The sequence below is a fragment of the Lepidochelys kempii genome, chromosome 20 (genome assembly GCF_965140285.1).
Source record: "Lepidochelys kempii isolate rLepKem1 chromosome 20, rLepKem1.hap1, whole genome shotgun sequence".
In the NCBI taxonomy this organism is placed as follows: Eukaryota; Metazoa; Chordata; order Testudines; family Cheloniidae; genus Lepidochelys; species Lepidochelys kempii.
Genome location: NC_136399.1, coordinates 12,514,351 through 12,534,594, shown reverse-complemented (window position 1 = coordinate 12,534,594; position 20,244 = coordinate 12,514,351). Strand labels below are relative to the sequence as shown.

The 20,244-nt window shown below is 49.4% G+C and overlaps 1 protein-coding gene across 3 annotated transcripts in view; it reads right to left on the bottom strand.

Moving 5' to 3' along the window:
* PDE1B (phosphodiesterase 1B) overlaps positions 1-19,148 on the bottom strand; it is a 149,783-nt gene extending 130,635 nt beyond the window's left edge. For 2 of the 3 annotated variants that reach the window (XM_073318683.1, XM_073318682.1), the window contains exons 1-2: positions 18,571-18,854; positions 18,324-18,460 (exon numbers count right to left, since the gene is read on the bottom strand). In XM_073318683.1, coding sequence (XP_073174784.1) covers positions 18,324-18,448 — 125 coding nt within the window. In that variant the 5' untranslated portion in view covers positions 18,449-18,460; positions 18,571-18,854. Of the gene's footprint in view, positions 1-18,323; positions 18,461-18,570; positions 18,855-19,106 lie in introns of those variants that run through there. The other variant, XM_073318684.2, reaches the window with a different exon arrangement.
* Between the last annotated feature and the right edge of the window lie 1,096 nt (positions 19,149-20,244).

The window sequence follows — 20,244 nt, the reverse complement described above, 5'->3', positions numbered from 1 at the left end:
GAGACCTTCTCAAAGCTATCCACACTGGATCTTTCAACAGGAAAGTCAGTGGCTTCATTCACAGCAGAAAATTTCTGGCTGTTAGGAACTGAAACTGTCTCGATTAAATCACTTTCACACCCTTCAGTTGCAGTAAACTGCTTGCAAAGACTACCATGAGGATTCCTTTCCCTAGAGCTTTTCTATGCAACAATTCACCCCTCACAGAAATTCTGCTCTTACCCTCTTTACCTAGGGCTTGCTCTATAGGAACACATTCCTGAGCAACAACAGACTCTTTCTGGGTCTCCCTTACATCCAGAATTACCTCTAGCCCATCAGGTGGATTCCTACACAATCCCCTTTCAGGCAAACTGACAGACTTCTTAGATAAAAGGTCAGAAGCATTCTCCTTCCCTTTGCCACACACAAGTTCAGGAATCTTTTCCTTCTTGCTACAGGTTTCCACACCCTCAGTAGGTAACACAATCAAATCACCTTCATGCTCTCCTTGTGCCCTGGCTAGGATCTCACCCTGATTAGACAGGGTTGCTACACCCTTTCCCACCCACACACTAGCAACAGGCAAAATACAAGCACCAGAATTGTCTGGTCGCTGGGATTTTACATAAACACTAACTGGATGCAACCTAGTTACAGGGCCATTCTCCCGAGCAGACACAAACTTAGGGCCATTCCCTTCCTGGGCTTTAGCTGAATCCAGAACCAACCCTGAGACAACTGCACTATTCTCAACCATCACAGGCTGAAAGGCCCCTTCTGTCTGCTCCACAGACAAAGAAGAGCCGGGCACGCTTTCTCCTTTCCCAGACACACAGCTTGGGATCTCATTCCCCTTGTCCCAGCACACAGGGCTGGTCACAGACAACTGCTTGGAGACCAGGGTAGCTCCCTTCATAGGCAAGTCAATACCTCTGACAGACACAGGCACATTTCCTTCACTGTCCCACTTCTCCACCCAGCTAACAGGTAAGGTCCAGGGACACTCATCTTCCACTCTCCTTGCCTTCCTACCCTGCTGACTAGACACAGCCATCAGCTCACAAGGCTGCCTAGGCTCATCCAGACTTTCCTTACCAAGCACTTTGCCACTCCCAACAGATAACCTGCCCTGCCTGTGACTCCCCCCACTCAGCTGGGATGTCAGCTCCCACTGTGCTCAGCGCTGCCCTTGCTGTCCCAGTGAGGGCAGGTAGCGAGCTCACTGCTTTCCTCACAGCATCAGAGCCAGCGTGAGCCCCCACTCCGGTGTGCAAGGGGAGCGGGGAGCCCCAGGGGTCTGGTTACAGGCAGGAAGGTATCCTGAGCCTAGCAGCTCCTCCCCGCTGCCAGCCAGGTCATCTGCATTTTCACTGACCATTTCCCTCTCAGCTGATTGGTTCCCTGGATTCAAATTCAAACCCTTGGCCATTACGGGAGCAAGGCCTGGATCCTGTCCCAAAAAGACACAGTCACTCCCCAACAGGGTCTCACAGCTGATATCCTGGAGAACCCCAACGACCAGCCAGCCCCACCCCTCCTGTGTCTGCACAGAGATCTGGGCCATAGGCAGGGTGAGGGGCTTCATCCCTGGGACCCTCACATAACTCACACAGCCCCTCAGCATCTGAGGCTGCACCACCCAGGGCCTGACAACAGTTCTCTCTGTCCTAGGATCTCACCACTCCAGGAATGTCTCCCCACTGACCATCACCTTCCGCTCCCACTGGGGGTCCGAGGGGCCTGGCCCAAGGAAACTCCACACAGACATATAGGTTGGGACCAGGAGTGGGAGCCTGTCCACCTCCCCACCCACCTGGCTGACAGAGTCTATGGCCTTGGAACCCAGCAAGGGAGCTAGACACTGGGGCTTTTCTGCAGGGTCCCCCTGGTTCAAATCTCCAGCCTGCTCAAAGGCAGTGAGGTCGGCATCCACCCCCCCCCCCAACCAGGGGCAGCAATTTAGTCTCGAGGTTCCCTGCGGAACTGGCACCCTGGGGTCTGTTCCCACTCACCCCTGGGAGGTCCCCTAGGCCTCTCCGCTCCCCCACCGCCAGTTCATGCTGCTGCTGCTGCTTCTGCAGCTCTTTCTCGGGCTCTCACTGTCTCTCACATCTAGCCCACTTGACTGTGAAATGAAAAAACTCATTCACAGCTATTCATATAGAAAGCTTGGTTAATCTGGAGCAAAAGCTGCAGGCTCAACCATGTCCTTAACTGGATTTCCTCCCTGTGGGATGTGGTTGCAGGGCTCCCCTTCCCCCAGGACAGAATGAGGCAGCTTTGGTCAATAATAAGAGCTATGAAGAGATATTAACAGCAGTTGTCAGAAGAGGAGTTTTGAACTCATGGTCTGCTGGCACCCAGCCCAGTGCACCTTCTCCTAGGCAACAGGGCATTTTATGGGGGCAGGTTTCAGCCTCTCTCCCCCCACATGGTTCTGCGGCACCACATCATCCAAAGTCCAATCACCGCTGAATTATTGGGGGTGGTTTGGAGCTGGCTCTAGAACTTGACAGGAGCAAGTCCAGTGGCAGCAGGTGGGAGTGGAACTGACCATAGCCCTAACCCCCTGCAAAGAGAGTGGTAAGAAAGATGAAATGTTTAACATAGGCCTGGGGGCATGGGGGGAAATCTCTGAAATCACTTGACCAAAAATGTGCATCACAAACTCCATCCTAGGCCCAGAACTAGCACAGCGGTTTCCAGACCCATCGGCCCGCGGACGTGCATTTCCCAGAACTTTCACAGTTAGGGTTTGAACAGAAATCCTGTGGCAACCTGAATTATGAAGTGGCTACTCGCCACCTAGAGGCTGCTATTTGTATTACATCCAAGTGACAGGACTTGGCAAGCAAGGTAATTCTGCCCTTCTTGTGCAGCCCTGTTTAAGGAACTTACCGGCCGAAGCGTGGGGGGTGGAACAAGGGTTACCTAGGCCAGCTGAGAGGAGTTCTGTAAGATCGCATAGCTTTTTGGGGCAGGGACCGGGTCTTATTGCACATCCTACAGGCATGGAGCCAGACAGATGTGTATTAATAAGCCTCTGGCCCGATTTGCCAAGGAGCTGCGCACCTGCAGTTCCCGCTGGTCTCCGGAGCCGCTCTAACACCCCCAGAAATTGACAATCTAACACAGCAGAGCCAGGAGCACCAACTGCCCACCCGCTCCCATTGAAAGCACTGGGGAATCCCTCCCCTGGCTGAGCTCTTCGGAAAATCTGGCCCATGGTCCACAGGGGGAAGGAATGCCACAAGCAGGTAATTTAGAGAGCAGTTAACTGCAGAGCTAACAGAGGCCTCATCTATATTACACTCAGCTTCAATGGGAGCCAGTGGAAGCTCCGGGCCTGGGACAGCAGTTGCAAGGGACCAGGTTGCTCCTGGGACTGATAGCTCCAGGCAGTGGGCTGTTCCCAACGGATGGATAGTCTCTTGGTAGCTGAGTGGGCTACTGGCCCCAGCACCAGATGGGTGTGGTTAGGTCTCCACCATGGGCAGTAGAGCAGCCACCAGCCTGATCTACATCTGCCGAATCCAGGCCAGGATACAGGGAGAACGTGCAGGGACAGGAATCGGGAAGTGACAGGGTGCATCACTGTCCAGCATAGAAGCCTCAATATCATAACCGCAGCCAAGCCCTGACTCTGCTTGACCATGGGGAGGCTACAGCCGCTGTATCATTTTAATAGCAGGGGACAGAGCCTGGGTTAGTCTCCTTGTGGCCTGGCTAATTAAGGCAGCACAGAATTTCTGTTTTGCAGCCGATCAGGACGTCTCAGGGCTACCAGAGATTAAAGATGCGGTTACATTTGTCAATACGCTAATTAAAAGAGCAAGGAAATTATTGCACAGCTTTGCAAGTCTCCTACCCCTCCATGCTGCCTGTGCCATCAGCTGCGACCACCTCTGGGAGGCTCGGCACAGCGGCTGCTCCCCCAAACAAGGCACCAGCATCATGCGCATTCGTGATCTTGGCTTGATGCCAATGGGGTCTGCTCTCAGGCACTTTGGTGGGGATGGAAAGACAGTGTGCAGCAAGAAAGATCCCCATGCAAAGTGCTTCATTATGGTGAAGTTCGGCACAGCCGGCAGGCTGAGGGCATTTTACCCTTTAGGAATGATCGGGTTAAAACCCCTCAACTGTTTAAAGAAAAAGAAAAAGAAAAAGCAGGTGTTATATAGACCCAAAGCCTCCCCAGAAGGATGCCAGCTGGGATCAACCCTACAGCCTCTCTCTCTAAATGCACAAGTCTCTACTGACTGAGCCAACTCCATGAGGTGCCTTAAGCCCCTTTTGCATATGAATCCATGGCTTCATCGCATTTCACAGGTCATCCCTGTGCTACAAATCACAGCTCCCTGGAACTTTATAGCCCCAGGGACAGAGCTCAAGCTTTTCTGCTGCTGGAGCTCACACCCGGCCACCGGAGCTAAAGGAGAATCTCCATCAGCTATGCCAGTATGGGGTCTTTGACACACCACTCCAATTCCATGTGTTAAGGGGCAGCAGAGCACTCACACATGCTCTCTCCAGAGATTCATTACAACTGAATCTTAAATCACCGTCATTTCCCTTCAAGTTCTTGTGTCATGCCCCTGTGCAGCTAATAACCAGGGACTGAGTAAGACAAGGGAGAGAGTCGTCAGTGTTAAAGCCAGAAGCAATGACTGTGATCAGCCCGTTATGCAGCTGGGGGCAGGAGTCACTGGCTGAGAGTCTCTGGAAGTCAGACCAGATCATCAGAATGGTCCCTTCTGGCCTTAAAATCTATTAATCTGGTCTGACCTGCTGCATAGCACAAGCCATAAGATTTCACCCCATAATTCCTGCTTCGAGCCAAAGAATGTCTGGCTGAGCCAGGGCTGAGCCAGGGCAGAGCCTTTAGAAAGAGACTCCAAGCGATGGAGAATCTGCCACATCCCTTGGTAAAACATTCCACTGGCTAACTCCACTCTCCGTGAATAAACGGCACCTGTTTCCAGCTCTCTGACTGGCTCCCATTCGAGCAAGTTGGGATTTACCCTACCACCTCATTTGTTGCGTTCATTGAAATTGGTCTGACCCAGGAAAATCTCAGCTCCCCACAGCTGGAACCGGAAAAGCATTCCCACTTCAGGTGCCAGTAGCAGGATCTCCCTGCTCCGCTCCTGTGCGGAAGCGGACGCAGCTGCGCAAACAAGAACCCTGTTTTCAGCAGCACTGTGCACCCTGGGACTCTGATCTAGTCCAACCTCCTGGAGCGCCCAGGGCGGGCCTGTAGAGCAATGCAAGTGCGCACACCTGCCCCAACTCCATCACCTGTAACAGTCCAGCTGGAGCAGTGGGAACAGCTCCCTTCCAGCCCCCTCTGCCCCAACAGAGAAAAAGAGAAGCAGCACAGAGCTGTGGGACTCCCGCCAGGCCAGGGACTAAGTGCAGGGAGCCGTGAAAATGGGAGGCCCCCCGTCCTGGGGCTCAGAAGCTGCCCTCAGTGTTGGATCATATTAAAGAAGTTCTGTATTAAAATCACAAATGAGTTTGATTCCCCAGAATTTCAATTCCAGGGTATTACTAATTAAGAGGTCTCTTGGTTTTTGGTACTGTTTCTCTCCCTCTCCGTGTGAAACTTGCAAGCTGCTAATTGTGTTAGTACATCCTAGACAGAGTCTGTTCTCAAAGCAATTCACAGAGAGAGAGACTCAAAGCAATACTCGAACAACAGAAACAGCACCCAGAGACTCCCCGCCCTTTTGTTGTATTAACAATTGTGATTAAAATAGAGATAGAGGATGTATGTGGATGGAAGCTTGGTGTGGATAATAACTGAATGATCAGGGAGGTGCCAGCCTAAGAATCCAGTGTCTGTCGGCCAAAGAAGGCGTCAAGTGGAAATAACCAGAGGACCCCCCCCCCCCCCCAGGGCAGACTGGAATCCACCCAACAGCCTCAAGAATGGGAGAACCAAAGAACAAGATAACATCTTGGAGCCGTCAGGAATGTGCTATCTGCTGATTGATTCAGCAACAGCATGATGAAGCAATTCCCATAGACTGGCATAGGAAGAAATTCCTATAAAAATAGACTCTAAAAAGTGAGAACTTTGGGGTCTGATTCTGCAAACCAACTTCCAGGAGCATCAGATGAGCATCTGACAAGGCCCTGCTCCCTCCTCATGTCCAGGCCACCTGGCCAGTGGCTTGGCATGAGCAACTCTAAGGCTGGTAACTATGATAACAACCTTGCAGAACCTGTGTGTGTGTGTGAATGTGAGAATAAATTTGAGATTGAATGGAATGTTATAGCTATAACTAACTGCTTACTATGATTCTTTCTGTATTCACAATAAATGTGGTATTTTGCCTTTTTCCCTTTAATAAGATCCTGCTGGTTTTTATTTTATTGGTACAACATTTTGGTGGAGAATTGCGAAAGGGGGAATATTGGTAAAAAACCTCAGTTATTGTAAATATTGGTGTGCACACCGCCAGCTCTAGTGAGCTAGGCATTTCTATTAGGTTAACCAGACCTGCTGGCCTCCGAGAAGGTAGCAGGGGACCTGCTGGCCTCCGAGAAGGTAGCAGGAAAAACAGATTAAACCAGACCTGCTGGCCTCTGAGAAGGTAGCAGGGGACCTGCTGGCCTCCAAGAAGGTAGTAGGGAAAACAGATTAAACCAGACCTGCTGGCCTCCGAGAAGGTAGCAGGGGACCTGCTGGCCTCCGAGAAGGTAGCAGGGAAAACAGATTAAACTAGACCTGCTGGCCTCCGGGAAGGTAGCAGGGGACCTGCTGGCCTCCGAGAAGGTAGCAGGGAAGAACAGGTTAACCGGACCTGCTGGCCTCCGAGAAGGTAGCAGGGGACCTGCTGGCCTCCGGGAAGGTAGCAGGGGAAAAACGCATAGATTAGGCTATGATTTCAGAATCTAGGCTGTGTCACTTGCTAAGTAATACCAGCAGTGACAAAGAGATTGAAATATCCATGTTAAGATGTTTAAAAGAAAACAGGGTAACCCAGTACTAGAGGGAGGAATGGAGTCAGAAGGAACTCCAACCTCACCTTTTGTTAAAGAAATTACACCTTTTAAACAAATCCTTCAAAAATTTGGGCACAGTCTTTGGACTAAACAAGCCCTAGCTGATGTCTGCACTATTTCAGACCTAGAGGATAGATTGGCTCAGTATATCCTCATATACAAACCTTCTAGTGCTGCCAAAAGAGATGCAGCAGCAATTTGGTTGTTGTGGGAGGCATGTAAGGATTCTTCCCTCCGCTTGTCTTCATGTAAAGAGGAAAAGGCACAAACGGAAAAGGGAGCAGACAATTGGAAGGTGCTGGCTACAAATACCCAAAGCCAGCTGAAAATAGTGAAAGAGGCACTCCAGGAATACAAAAAGAGTGAAAAAGTTAACTCTGCAGAGGCTGGAGGGAGGCAGGTAAAGGGGGAGAAGGTCCTATGTACGGCACCCCCAGGCATAATTACAAAGAGAAAAGAGAGTAATAAAAAAAAAAAGTTAACTCTGCAGAGGCTGGAGGGAATTAAGCAGTTAAACTTTGTATTTCACCCAAACAACTTTTAACCGAAAATGTTAAAAAGGAAAAGTGTTAGAGCATTCTTGGTTTCTTTGCAGCCATTCTGAAAGAAAAATGGGCCCTTTTCCAAAGGAATGTCTGTAAATTAGCCAGGCAAAAATAAACTATCTGATTAAAATCATTTGACTGGACAATTTAGTCAAATTTGCTAAAAGAACATAAGAGGATTCTATTGGAACTTAACTGCCTCAAATGTATAAAGGGAATGTAAAGATGTAAAAAACAGAGCAGTGTGGAAGGGATGTTAAGGAAAAGAAAATGTGTATGTATCTGTCTGTGTGTGTGTGTAAATATGTAAAGTTCTAAGGACCAGTTAGTTTTGTTTTTGTTTTAAATAATGCCACTAAAAATCCATTTGACTCTTTAATTCAAAGTTGCAAAACTGACAGACCTTTTTGCTAGACACAGGTAATTAGTGTTGTTTGGCTTTGGGATTTGGCATTTAACCCTTAAAAGGTAACTCAATGCTTTACAAAATTTAAAATGTTTTTAAGTTGTGGCTGCAGCAGGGCAGTCAAAATCAGGAGAATATAAAAAAAAAAAATTGGATTCTTTTTGTTTGTTTGTTTTTTGTTTGTTTGTTTTTGTAACAAAATAGCAGATGAGAGTTGTAGTAAAAAAAAAATTAAAAAAAGACAGTGCCTCTCTGAAGCAACAGCAGGGGTGAGGTGCACAAAACAAAAAGAAGCAATGTTAGAAACACTGAGTCTTAAAATGGCTCTGAGTAATCAGACTGTCACTTTGATAAAGGTACATGAAAACTCTGTAAGCAAAAAAAGAAATAGTGACACCTTATGTAAAAATGGATCTGGATAATGTTATAGAAGTTAAACTATGGAAGGAATGTGCATTTGCCCCAGAACATGTGCAAGGTATATTGTAGAAGGGGCAAAAGAAATGCAAACATACCATGCTACTTCATTAAAATGCTATTAGGGCTCCAAAGGGAGCCACAATAGGTTGGGTTTTCTTTTTCAGATTGCTGTGTGTTTTGGAAGCAGAAGTTAAAAGTAATCAAAACTCTGGTGAAAGTTGATTGTGTCCCTTTTAAGATAGAGTCTCTGAGCTGCTGATGGCTTTAAATCCAAAAGCAGGAGGTTTCTGTGAAAATGCAAATTACCTAAATGATAAAGGAAGGAAAGAACTAGCAGCACAAAGGAGCTGCAGATAAAGGACATACCTGGTCAGCAAACAAATTGTCTAAATAAAAGGCATGGGATAACAAGATAATTTTAATAAATTTAATGATAATAAGTATCCCTGTAACAACGTATAGTGTGTATGATTTTTGGAAAAATCCTTTAAGGTCGTATGGTAATGATGCTTCTCAGTTATTACCTGTAAATAAAACTTAAAGCTTAACACAGCAGGAAAAACATTATAAACTTGGTCTGCTGTATAAGAAGGAAAACTCAGGGATTTAATGACTAAACAGTGGGATAATTTCCCCATAACCCTTAAAAGATAAAAGCCTTTGAAACCTGGCCTGCCTATAGAACAAAAACAGGAAAATATGGGGGCAATTTCTCTGTTTTGCCTGCAATCAGCAAGGGTATTTATAAAAGAAATATTTTAAGCAATAATCTGCCACCCCAAAAGGGGTAGAAACATGTTCTTTTTGTCTTTCAGAAAATCAGGAAAAGCTGCCAGCTGAAAAGCAACCCAATACCATGAATCTACTGTCACAATAGAAATTGTGTTCTGTGTTCTATGTTTTGTCTTGTGTTTTGTGTTGTTGCTAGCACTGTTGTGTGTTTAAAAAAAAAATACTGAAGACCTGCAGGAACTTAAAAATAAATTAAGCTTTCTGTCCCAGTTACAGGACAGCCTGATACAAAAACAAGTACATGTCAATGTAGACTTGGTCCAAATTGGTCTGGGTAACCTAAAAGGCCAATGGAATCTTTAGTAATGGCTTAATACTACCTCATGGCTTATCCATAAGAAAAAAAAAATATTAGAAATAGGAAACTACACAGCCATAGCTATGGGATGCACTGAAATGCAGATACCTGCACTAGCTACTTTGGAACACAAAATGTTCTGGGTCATATTGGGAAATATTAAGGGTTTGATGCATTTGTTAAAAAAGAAAGAGATCATTGTTTGACACTTATCAATAGGAATGGATGCAATATGTTTCCAGTATTGTAAACCAGACTTGTTAATGGGAGAAATTGTTGTCAAAATTGCACACCAACAGTCCCTGGAGGCAAAGGTATTGAAGGTTAACCCACTCCCCATATTACACATGGGATCCTTTTGGCTACCCTGGACCTTGAGCCAGTGAGCTGGGGAGGGAGGGAAGCTATTGGACACTAGAGGTTGTACTGAATGGACTCCTCAAAAGTGGGTGTGCCTCACCTTGCCTGTTGCCCCAGAACCTTGTAGTAAAGATACATCACTAGGATCATGTATGTGGCATGAATTGGAATCACAAACTCAAATTGCCTCACAGTACTTTCTCTTGAATAGGCTACATAGAAAGTGACACTGACGATTATAAATCTTAGTGTCAAAAGGGGGATTATGTTGGATCATATTAAAGAAGTTCTGTATTAAAATCACAAATGAGTTTGATTCCCCAGAGTTTAAATTCCAGGGTATTACTAATTAAGAGGTCTCTTGGGTTTTGGTACTGTTTCTCTCCCGCTATGTGTGAAACTTGCAAGCTGCTAATTGTGTTAGTACATCCTAGACAGAGTCTGTTCTCAAAGCAATTCACAGAGAGAGAGACTCAAAGCAATACTCGAACAACAGAAACAGCACCCAGAGACTCCCCGCCCTTTTGTTGTATTAACAATTGTGATTAAAATAGAGATAGAGGATGTATGTGGATGGATGCTTGGTGTGGATAATAACTGAATGATCAGGGAGGTGCCAGCCTAAGAATCCAGTGTCCATCGGCTGAAGAAGGCGTCAAGTGGAAATAACCAGAGGACCCCCCTCCCCCCCCCGGAGGGCAGACTGGAATCCACCCAACAGCCTCAAGAATGGGAGAACCAAAGAACAAGATAACATCTTGGAGCCGTCAGGAATGTGCTATCTGCTGATTGATTCAGCAACAGCATGATGAAGCAATTCCCATAGGCTGGCATAGGAAGAAATTCCTATAAAAATAGACTCTAGAAAGTGAGAACTTTGGGGTCTGATTCTGCAAACCAACTTCCAAGAGCATCAGATGAGCATCTGACAAGGCCCTGCTCCCTCCTCATGTCCAGGCCACCTGGCCAGTGGCTTGGCATGAGCAACTCTAAGGCTGGTAACTATGATAACAACCTTGCAGAACCTGTGTGTGTGTGTGTGTGTGTGTGTGAGTGAATAAGATTGAATGGAATGTTATAGCTATAACTAACTGCTTACTATGATTCTTTCTGTATTCACAATAAATGTGGTATTTTGCCTTTTTCCCTTTAATAAGATCCTGCTGGTTTTTATTTTATTGGTACAACATCAGGACCCCGGGAGCAGCCTCAATGGTCCCTGGCACGGAGGTGCACATGCAAAACAACAAACCATAAGGGAAGTAAATTAGGGGGATGCACCTCTATTGGAATGCTTTGAACCCCACAAGTAAGGGGGGGCTGAGACTGCCTGGACCTGGGCCGAGCTAACCAGCCTCCTGAGCCAACAGCTCACACAGGAACCTGCTGTGCCCCTGATAGCGTGGTTGTGTTTTCCCAAACAACCTCTGGTTTGAATACAGAATCCTCCCTCTCCCAGGTGAGCCCCCTGTCAGGGTTCAGCCCAGCGGCGTGCTGGGCGTAGGGACCCTGGGCCTCAGCAACACAACTAGGAGTGCTCGAATAGGTCTCATGCTCCTACTCACTGATCACCTGAGAGCTGTGGGGCTCTGACCATCCCAGCAGAAGAGAGATCCAAGCCCCAGCCTACCTCTAAGGAGACCCCTGGCTGGACAGAACAGCCTGAGTGGATTTAGCTCCAAAAGAAGGGGGAGGGGCAGGGAAAGAGAAGAATCAAAGCTGAGAGCCAGGCCCTTGTGCGAAAGTCACTTTGACTCTTGCAGTTCGATTTAACCCCCTCACACCCAAATTAAATGTGGCCAGTGTGGATTTTACCGAACTCTCGGAACGCCAACAATCACTGTCCTTCTGTGGGGTCGAGAAGCACCAGAATAAGACATCAGCCTTGGTGGAGCACAGGGAGACTCCCTGCACCAGGGCAAGACCGAGCCACCAACCAGATACTCCCAGAGGGTGAGCTGGGGGGGCAAACCGGAACCCTGCCCCGAGCAGATGCGGCCCAGTTACTAAATAATAGTAACAAAGTTATACACAAAAACAATGAGGAGTCCTTGTGGCACCTTAGAGACTAAAAAAATTTTTTGGGCTTAAGCTTTCGTGTGCTAGAACCCACTTCATCAGATGCATGGAGCGAAAAATACAGTAGGTAGGTATAAATATACAGTACATGAAAAGATGGGAGGTGCCTTACCAAGTCGGGGGGGGGGAGGGGGTCAGTGCTAATGAGGCCAATTCAATCAGGGTGGATGTGGCCCATTCCCAACAGTTGACAAGAAGATGTGAATATCAACAGGGGAAAAATTACTTTTTGTAGGGACCCAGCCACTCCCAGTCTTTATTCAGGCCTAATTTGATGGTGTCAAGTTTGCAAATTAATTCCAGTTCTGCAGCTTCTCACTGAAGTCTGTTTTTGAAGTTTTTTTGTTGAAGAATGGCCATTTTTAAGTCTGTTATTGAGTGTCCAGGGAGACTGAAGTGCTCTGCTACTGGTCTTTGAATGTTACAATTCTTGATGTCTGATTTGTGTCCATTTATTCTTTTGTGTAGAGACTGTCCGGTTTGGCTAATGTACATGGCAGAGGGGCATTGCTGGCACATGGCATACATCACATTGGTAGATGGGCAGGTGTCGCTGATGTGATTAGGCCCTATGATGGTGTCCCTTGAATAGATATTTGGACAGAGTTGTTGCAGGGATTGGTTCCTGGGTTATTGTTTCTGTTGTGTGGTGTGTAGTTGTTGGTGAGTATTTGCTTCAGGTTGGATGGCTGTCTGTAAGCTAGGACTGGCCTGTCTCCCAAGATCTGTGAGAGTGAGGGATCGGCCTTCAGGATACATTGTAGATTCTTGATGGTGAGCTGGAGAGATTTTAGTTGGGGGCCGTAGGTGATGGCGAGTGGCCACATCCACCCTGATTGAATCGGGCTCGTTAGCGCTGACCCCCCACTTGGTAAGGCAACTCCCATCTTTTCATGTGCTGTATATTTATACCTACCTACTGTATTTTTCACTCCATGCATCTGATGAAGTGCGTTCTAGCCCATGAAAGCTTATGCCCAAATAACTTTGTTAGTCTCTAAGGTGCCACAAGGACTCCTCATTGTTTTTGCTGTTACAGATTAACATGGCTACCCCTCTGAAAGTTACACACAGGAGCCCACAGGTCCCCAGCACAAAAAGAGAAACTTGTCGCCTCCAGTTAATTTTTGACTTCATCCAAACCCAAGGGACTCTGACCCCAGTGATCTGCATTCAAAGGAAGCATCCCATGAACCTGAATTATGGAGCAGGTCCTCAGGGAATCAATCCTGAAGCACTTACACAAGAGGAAAGTGATCAGGAACAGTCAGCATGGATTCACCAAGGGAAGGTGAATTCACCAAGGGAATTGCCTTCTATGATGAGATTACTGGTTCTGTGGATGAAGGGAAAGCAGTGGATGTATTGTTTCTTGACTTTAGCAAAGCTTTTGACATGGTCTCCCACAGTATTCTTGTCAGCAAGTTAAAGAAGTACGGGCTGGATGAATGCACTATAAGGTGGGTAGAAAGTTGGCTAGATTGTCGGGCTCAACGGGTAGTGATCAATGGCTCCATGTCTAGTTGGCAGCCGGTGTCAAGTGGAGTGCCCCAGGGGTCGGTCCTGGGGCCGGTTTTGTTCAATATCTTCATAAATTATCTGGAGGATGGTGTGGATTGCACTCTCAGCAAATTTGCGGATGATACTAAACTGGGAGGAGTGGTAGATACGCTGGAGGGCAGGGATAGGATACAGAGGGACCTAGACAAATTGGAGGATCGGGCCAAAAGAAATCTGATGAGGTTCAACAAGGATAAGTGCAGAGTCCTGCACTTAGGACGGAAGAACCCAATGCACCACGACAGACTAGGGACCGAATGGCTCGGCAGCAGTTCTGCGGAAAAGGACCAGGGGTGACAGTGGACGAGAAGCTGGATACGAGTCAACAGTGTGCCCTTGTTGCCAAGAAGGCCAATGGCATTTTGGGATGTATAAGTACGGGCATAACCAGCAGATCAAGGGACATGATCGTTCCCCTCTATTCGACATTGGTGAGGCCTCATCTGGAGTACTGTGTCCAGTTTTTGGCCCCGCACTACAAGAAGGATGTGGATAAATTGGAGAGAGTCCAGCGAAGGGCAACAAAAATGATTAGGGGTCTGGAACACATGACTTATGAGGAGAGGCTGAGGGAACTGGGATTGTTTAGTCTGCAGAAGAGAAGAATGAGGGGGGATTTGATAGCTGCTTTCAACTACCTGAGAGGTGGTTCCAAAGAGGATGGTTCTAGACTATTCTCAGTGGTAGAAGAGGACAGGACAAGGAGTAATGGTCTCAAGTTGCAGTGGGGGAGGTTTAGGTTGGATATTAGGAAAAACTTTTTCACTAGGAGGGTGGTGAAACACTGGAATGCGTTACCTAGGGAGGTGGTAGAATCTCCTTCCTTAGAGGTTTTTAAGGTCAGGCTTGACAGAGCTCTGGCTGGGATGATTTAGTTGGGAATTGGTCCTGCTTTGAGCAGGGGGTTGGACTAGATGACCTCCTGAGGTCCCTTCCAACCCTGATATTCTATGATTCTATGAACCTTCAAACATGGAACCTACTGACCAGGAGTCCTGACAGCCCAGCGAAACAGCAGTGCACACACACACATACGCGCGCTCACACACACACACACACACACACACACACAGCCGTGAGGCAGTATTGTAGGCCCACTTAGTTTCTCACCAGCCTTTGCACCCTGGATATACAGGAGCAGGAGGGAATTTTTCACAGCCTCTGGCTAGTCAATTTAAGTTCCTGACTAGCAGATATATAGGGAATTTTTCACACCCTGGTTAAACACACACACGTGAAAATCATAGAATCATAGAATATCAGGGTTGGAAGGGACCCCAGAAGGTCATCTAGTCCAACCCCCTGCTCGAAGCAGGACCAATTCCCTGTAAAATCATCCCAGCCAGGGCTTTATCAAGCCTGACCTTAAAAACCTCTAAGGAAGGAGATTCTACCACCTCCCTAGGTAACGCATTCCAGTGTTTCACCACCCTCTTAGTGAAAAAGTTTTTCCTAATATCCAATCTAAACCTCCCCCACTGCAACTTGAATGCCCAGGCTGGCTTTGAGAACTGGTTGCATTGCAGGAGATGGGGACGGATTAAGTGGACGACTGTGGCTCAGCTCTGGGGGAGCATGTGCCAGTGGAGAAACTCAGCTCAGTGCTCCCCCAGTGGCCCAGCTGGGCTGCTGGAGCAGAGAAAGGGCCACATCCCTGCCCTAGCCCTGGCATTTGAGGGGTGGCCAAGGTGCACTGAGCTTGGGGCTGGCCACTGAACAGAAAAAAGCTTCCCACAGCCCCAGCACGGCTCTGTGAGACGCTGTATCACTAATGGAGGAGCCTAACCATGGGTAAAGATCCAAAATATTCCTCTAAAAGGGATCTCCAGCAGGAGACAGGAAGTGACTGGAGTTTAAACTGACTACAGGGGTAGTCAATTATTTTTGTCAAGGTCCAAATGTCTTGGTCAAGGTATAGTCAAGGTCCAGGCTCCAGAGAAAATAATAATAATAAAAAATAATGATGATAATAATAAATAATAATAATAAGTAAATAAAAAGATTTTGAGTCCAGTCAAAAGCGTCTGCTGGTCTGGCTTTGCCCGCAGTCCGCCTGTTGACTACCCCAGGACTAGGAGATGTGTTTCCAGGAGACTGTCCGTACGGCCTCTCCAATCCCAATGGTAACTTCGTCCCCGATTAACAGTGAGAACACCACAGCCCCTCAGAGGGTTATGGATGGGTGGTATAATTACTGATACCCTCTCCGGGCTTGGAGGCTGCCTTTTTCGCATGAAGGTGACGTGTGCCAAAGGAAATGAAAACTCCGTCTGGCAAGTTGTTCATTCGGAAACGTATGGGGCTCTTGGGACAGTGAAATTCCAACAGTAAAACTAGTTTAAGACCTTGTGGTGAGTAGCAATCAGCCACAGAGCAGGCAGGTTTAATTACTGTCACTGAACGAGACTAAGGGACTTGCTACAGGAGTTCTGCAGCAGCTGTACCCCAATAAAGATCTCCCAAATTTTTTAACCAGATCTACCCATCACAAGTCAGAATTGTTACAATTACTGGCCCAGACCCACTACTCCGACCTACCCATGCACCTGTGCAGAGTCTAACTGAACTCCATATGGGAGGGTGTAAGGACCGGGCCCACACTGATCTCACACCAGGGTCTGGCCCCTTGCTTGATAATTCAGGTCCCTCTTCTGATTTCCCAGGCACATGCGAGTTATCTGGAAATAGCCACCAAACACGCAGATAAATAATTATCAGGCTACAATTTATTCCCACATGGTATCGTTTCTCTCCCTCACTACCCCCCCAATTGGACAACAATCTTTCTAAACCTAAAGAACAGACAAAATCGGCCCTTTCTGGGACCTGTCTTCAGACCAGAAATTGTTGGGGCTAAAAATCCAGGATTCGTGACCAGCTTCTGTGCAGCCCTCATTGCTACCCCAGACACTCACTAGTAACATACAATCCAAACCAAGACCCACACCAGCCTGAACCCTGCACTTCTGCCAGCCTGTGAAGAGAGCCACAGAAACTCCACTCTTCCCACAATTTCACTAGCTCCCTCCACAGCTATGGAGATAGAAAAGGAGGACTTGTGGCACCTTAGAGACTAACCAATTTATTTGAGCATAAGCTTTCGTGAGCTACAGCTCACTTCATCGGATGCATACTGTGGAAAGTACAGAAGATCTTTTTATACACACAAACCATGAAAAAATGGGTGTTTACCACTACAAAAGGTTTTCTCTCCCCCCACCCCACTCTCCTGCTGGTAATAGCTTATCTAAAATGATCACTCTCCTTACAGTGTGTATGTTAATCAAGGTGGGCCATTTCCAGCACAAATCCTTTCAGGTGGTGGGCCCTGAGCCATCAAATAGAAAGAGGCTTAAAAGAAACTCCGACCACATGGCCACTTGAAACAGCTCCCGCTCCATCCCATGACACTCAGTGCAGGGATGGGCGAGACAACCTCTCTGGGTCCCTTCCAGCCCTACATGTCTAGGATTCTACGATTTCAGAGATGGCATAACAAAGAGCAACTATTACATTTGCTCCTCTGTAGTGTAAACAGGATGTCTAACGAGGACTTGTGGGATGCAGCTAATCACTCCAGAGCAAGGTCAACGAACACCGCACTTCAGGCTCAGTGCCTTCATCTCACACCTACCAATACATTCTGCACCCACCGATATTTCAGAGTTTTTCTGCCTATTGACAGTCTCCCCTGGTCTCCTATGGGAGCAGGATAACACCCTCCACAGGAAATTCCTGCTTTGCTCTAAGAAAAGGAGTACTTGTGGCACCTTAGAGACCTGCTTTGCGCTGTACTTTTCTAATCTTACCGGTTCCTGGCCCTTTCACAAGCACCTCTTTTTTACCCTGAATTTTATTCTTTTTCATGGATTTAAATATGGAAAAACCCAAGAGCTCAGCCCATGCAGAAAGAATGGGTGTGTATCCTCTCAGGTGTGCAGCTGGGCTGAGGACAGATAACAGGCTGCCTCTCTTCTGAAGTTCTGACTGGTGTTAGCCTCGCTCAGCCAGGTGCTCATTAAGGAGCAGGCTTCCCGTGCTCAGCGCAGAATGCTTGCGGCATAAGGCAAAGATGCGCTATTTGCTCAGCGGTTTATAGACAATAATCCCGCATACCTGAGCTTCAAACACACACAGCTGCTCCCATGCAAAGCTGGGCTTAGCAGCCTGCTCCAAACCCTTTAAGCCCGGCTCTCCAGGCTCGCACAGGAATGTTCAGCGAGGCTATTAATTGCACAGGAGCTACATAATAATTAGCCTCGGATTCTAGGGCCTCGCGTCAGATGACTGGGCAAAGCACGTGGCTCTGCAATAAATCAAGCAGTGGCATAGTGGCAAATTCTGTCAGTGAGCAGGCTGCTGTGCCCTAGCTATACCCCCTCCCCCACCCACACTGAGCTGAGTTTATCACAGTCCCCCCCCCCACACACACACCATACAGCCCCTTGTTTACAGGTGTCCTTAAACTAGGGAAGGAGACAAATCTCCCCCCCCCTAAAAACCACCCCCAATATAAATGTAGTGTCAGCACCAGGGGGGACCGGATGCCCAGGGTGGAGGGAGGGAGGCTAGGTGCATGGGAGGCAGGGGGGAGAGCGGGAACAGGAAACCCCAAAGGGAAATGGGGTAGGAGTCCCTGGGGCGCAGGGGGGTCCAGGGAAGGAGTAAGAGAAGGGAGGATGCAGAGGGCGAAAGGGGGATGGGTGCGTGGGACACCCAGTGGGGAAGGGGATGCAGGAGCCCCTGGGAAGCAGGAAGACGTCCCTGGGGACAGTGGGGAGCAGGGCCCCAGGGAGAGAGAAGGGGTCCCCGGGGTGCAGGACGCAGAGCGGGGCAGGGGTCCCTGCTCTGCTAGGCCGGGATTACTCACAATGCCCGCAGCTTCACCCACATCTTCTTGCTGGGGCCGGACTTGAGCTCCAGAGGGGACGGGCAGCCCCCGGGGGACTCCAGCAGGTCCCGGTCCAGCTGCGGGGGGCTCCGCGGGGCGTCCATCTTCTGCTCCCCCTGCAGCGCGGGGGAGAGAGAGCGTGAGAGCCGGCGGGCAGCTGCCACCCCACCGCCCCGGCTCCCCCCGCGCCCGGAGCCGCTGGCCCCTGCTCCCTGCCGCCAGTTACCCGAGTCGGTGAGCGCGTCCTGCGCTCAGCCCCACCGCCCGGTGCCTGCGCAGGGGCCGGCGAGCCGGAGAGGCTGCGCCCGGAACGTGCGCGCAGCGGAGCAGCCTGGCTCAGCCAGGCGCCGCCGGTCCCTCCCCGCTTGCCAGATATGGCCTCTCTCCGGAGCGCCGGGGCGAGCCCACCCCCGCTGCCAGCGCTCCCGGCCGGGGGCTCCCCGCCCCAATCCGGGCAGCTGGGAGCGCCTCCCCCCGCCAGGGCACCGGCGGAGACGCAGCCTCTTGCACCGCCGCGGGGGCTGGCCGGGCAGGACATCCCCGGCCCCGCGAAGGCGAGCTCCGGCTGTGCCTGCCCTGCCCATCGCCGCTCCGCCAGGGACTGCAGGAGCCTGGCGTTTGGAGAGGAAGCTAAAATGGCATCCGGTGGGTGCCAAGGTACCAGCGCCTGCCGGTGCCCCGGGGCTCCTCTGTAGATGGACCCTGGCCCGGAGGAGGGGGGCGAGAAAAGCTCGTTTAAACCCGAACCTGCTGCATTATTACCCAGGCGATTCCGCTGCCTGGACAGCGCTGGCTGCTCCGGGATCCCCCGGCCCCTCCCTGGCTTCCCGGTGTATCCGGATTCCGAGGGGAAAGGGAGGGGGGCTGCCACTTTAATCAAGGTGGGCCCAGCGAATGGTGCAGAGCCGGGGGGCGGCTGGTGCAGGGGCTGCAGACACACACGCTTTCCCCTCCTCCTCGGATCGGGACCGCGCAGGCAGGGCAGGGCTCTGGGGCAGTTGCGCTGCTTGCGCCTCGCTGGAGAGCTGGGGCCAGCCCGCACATGGAGTGAGTGCGGAGGCCTCAGCCTGTTTGCTAGGGGGAGCTGAGCTCCGCCACAGAGCTGGTCTGCAGAAGCCCAGCTGTTAACCCTCTCCACCGCTGACTTAAGGGAGCTGAGCGCACCCCTCTGTCTGCAGTGTAGACATAGCCTACAAGAGAGAACAACTCAGATGAGCCTCTTCCCCCCCCCCCCCCGCCTTCCCCCACACCCTGGCCTCAGCTCTCCAGGAGAGGCTCTGTGGGGTATTTGAATGAGCTCAGGAAGACACTGGTCCCCTTCCAGACAGGCTTAGGGCTGCTCTGGAAAAAAAAAAGGGGGTAAGATGCCAGAAGACCCCTCTCCCCCCAAAAAGGGCAGGACATCCCCCGGCTTTTGTTCAGCCAGGGGGCCATGGACAGGGCTAGAGGCTGGGAAAGCTCTTCCATGGGAAGAGAGGCTGGGAAGATGGGGCCTGTTTGGTTTAGAGAGGGGGCAAATAAGACAGCAAATGACTGGGGGGTGGGGATTAGAGGAGGTGAATTGCACCCACCCTCATAAAGACAAGAGGTTGCTGGGTGAAGTGGGAAGGCACAAAACTTACACCCAGCAAAAGGAAATCCTCTTGATCAAAACACAAAGCAGCCTGCGGAACTCACTGCCACAGAGGACACTGAAGCCAAGAGTTTAGCAGCATTCAGGACCAGGTTGGTCATTGACAGGGATAATCCCATTTTCTGCACTTACATTAGCTAGGGGGTGATTTACACGAGACGGTCATACACTTCACACTTTGTGCGGGCCAAGCTGTGACCCTAAGAGCCTCTCAGGGCCAGCTGGCAAGGGGGTTACAAGAATATCCTCATTCTGGTATGTACAATC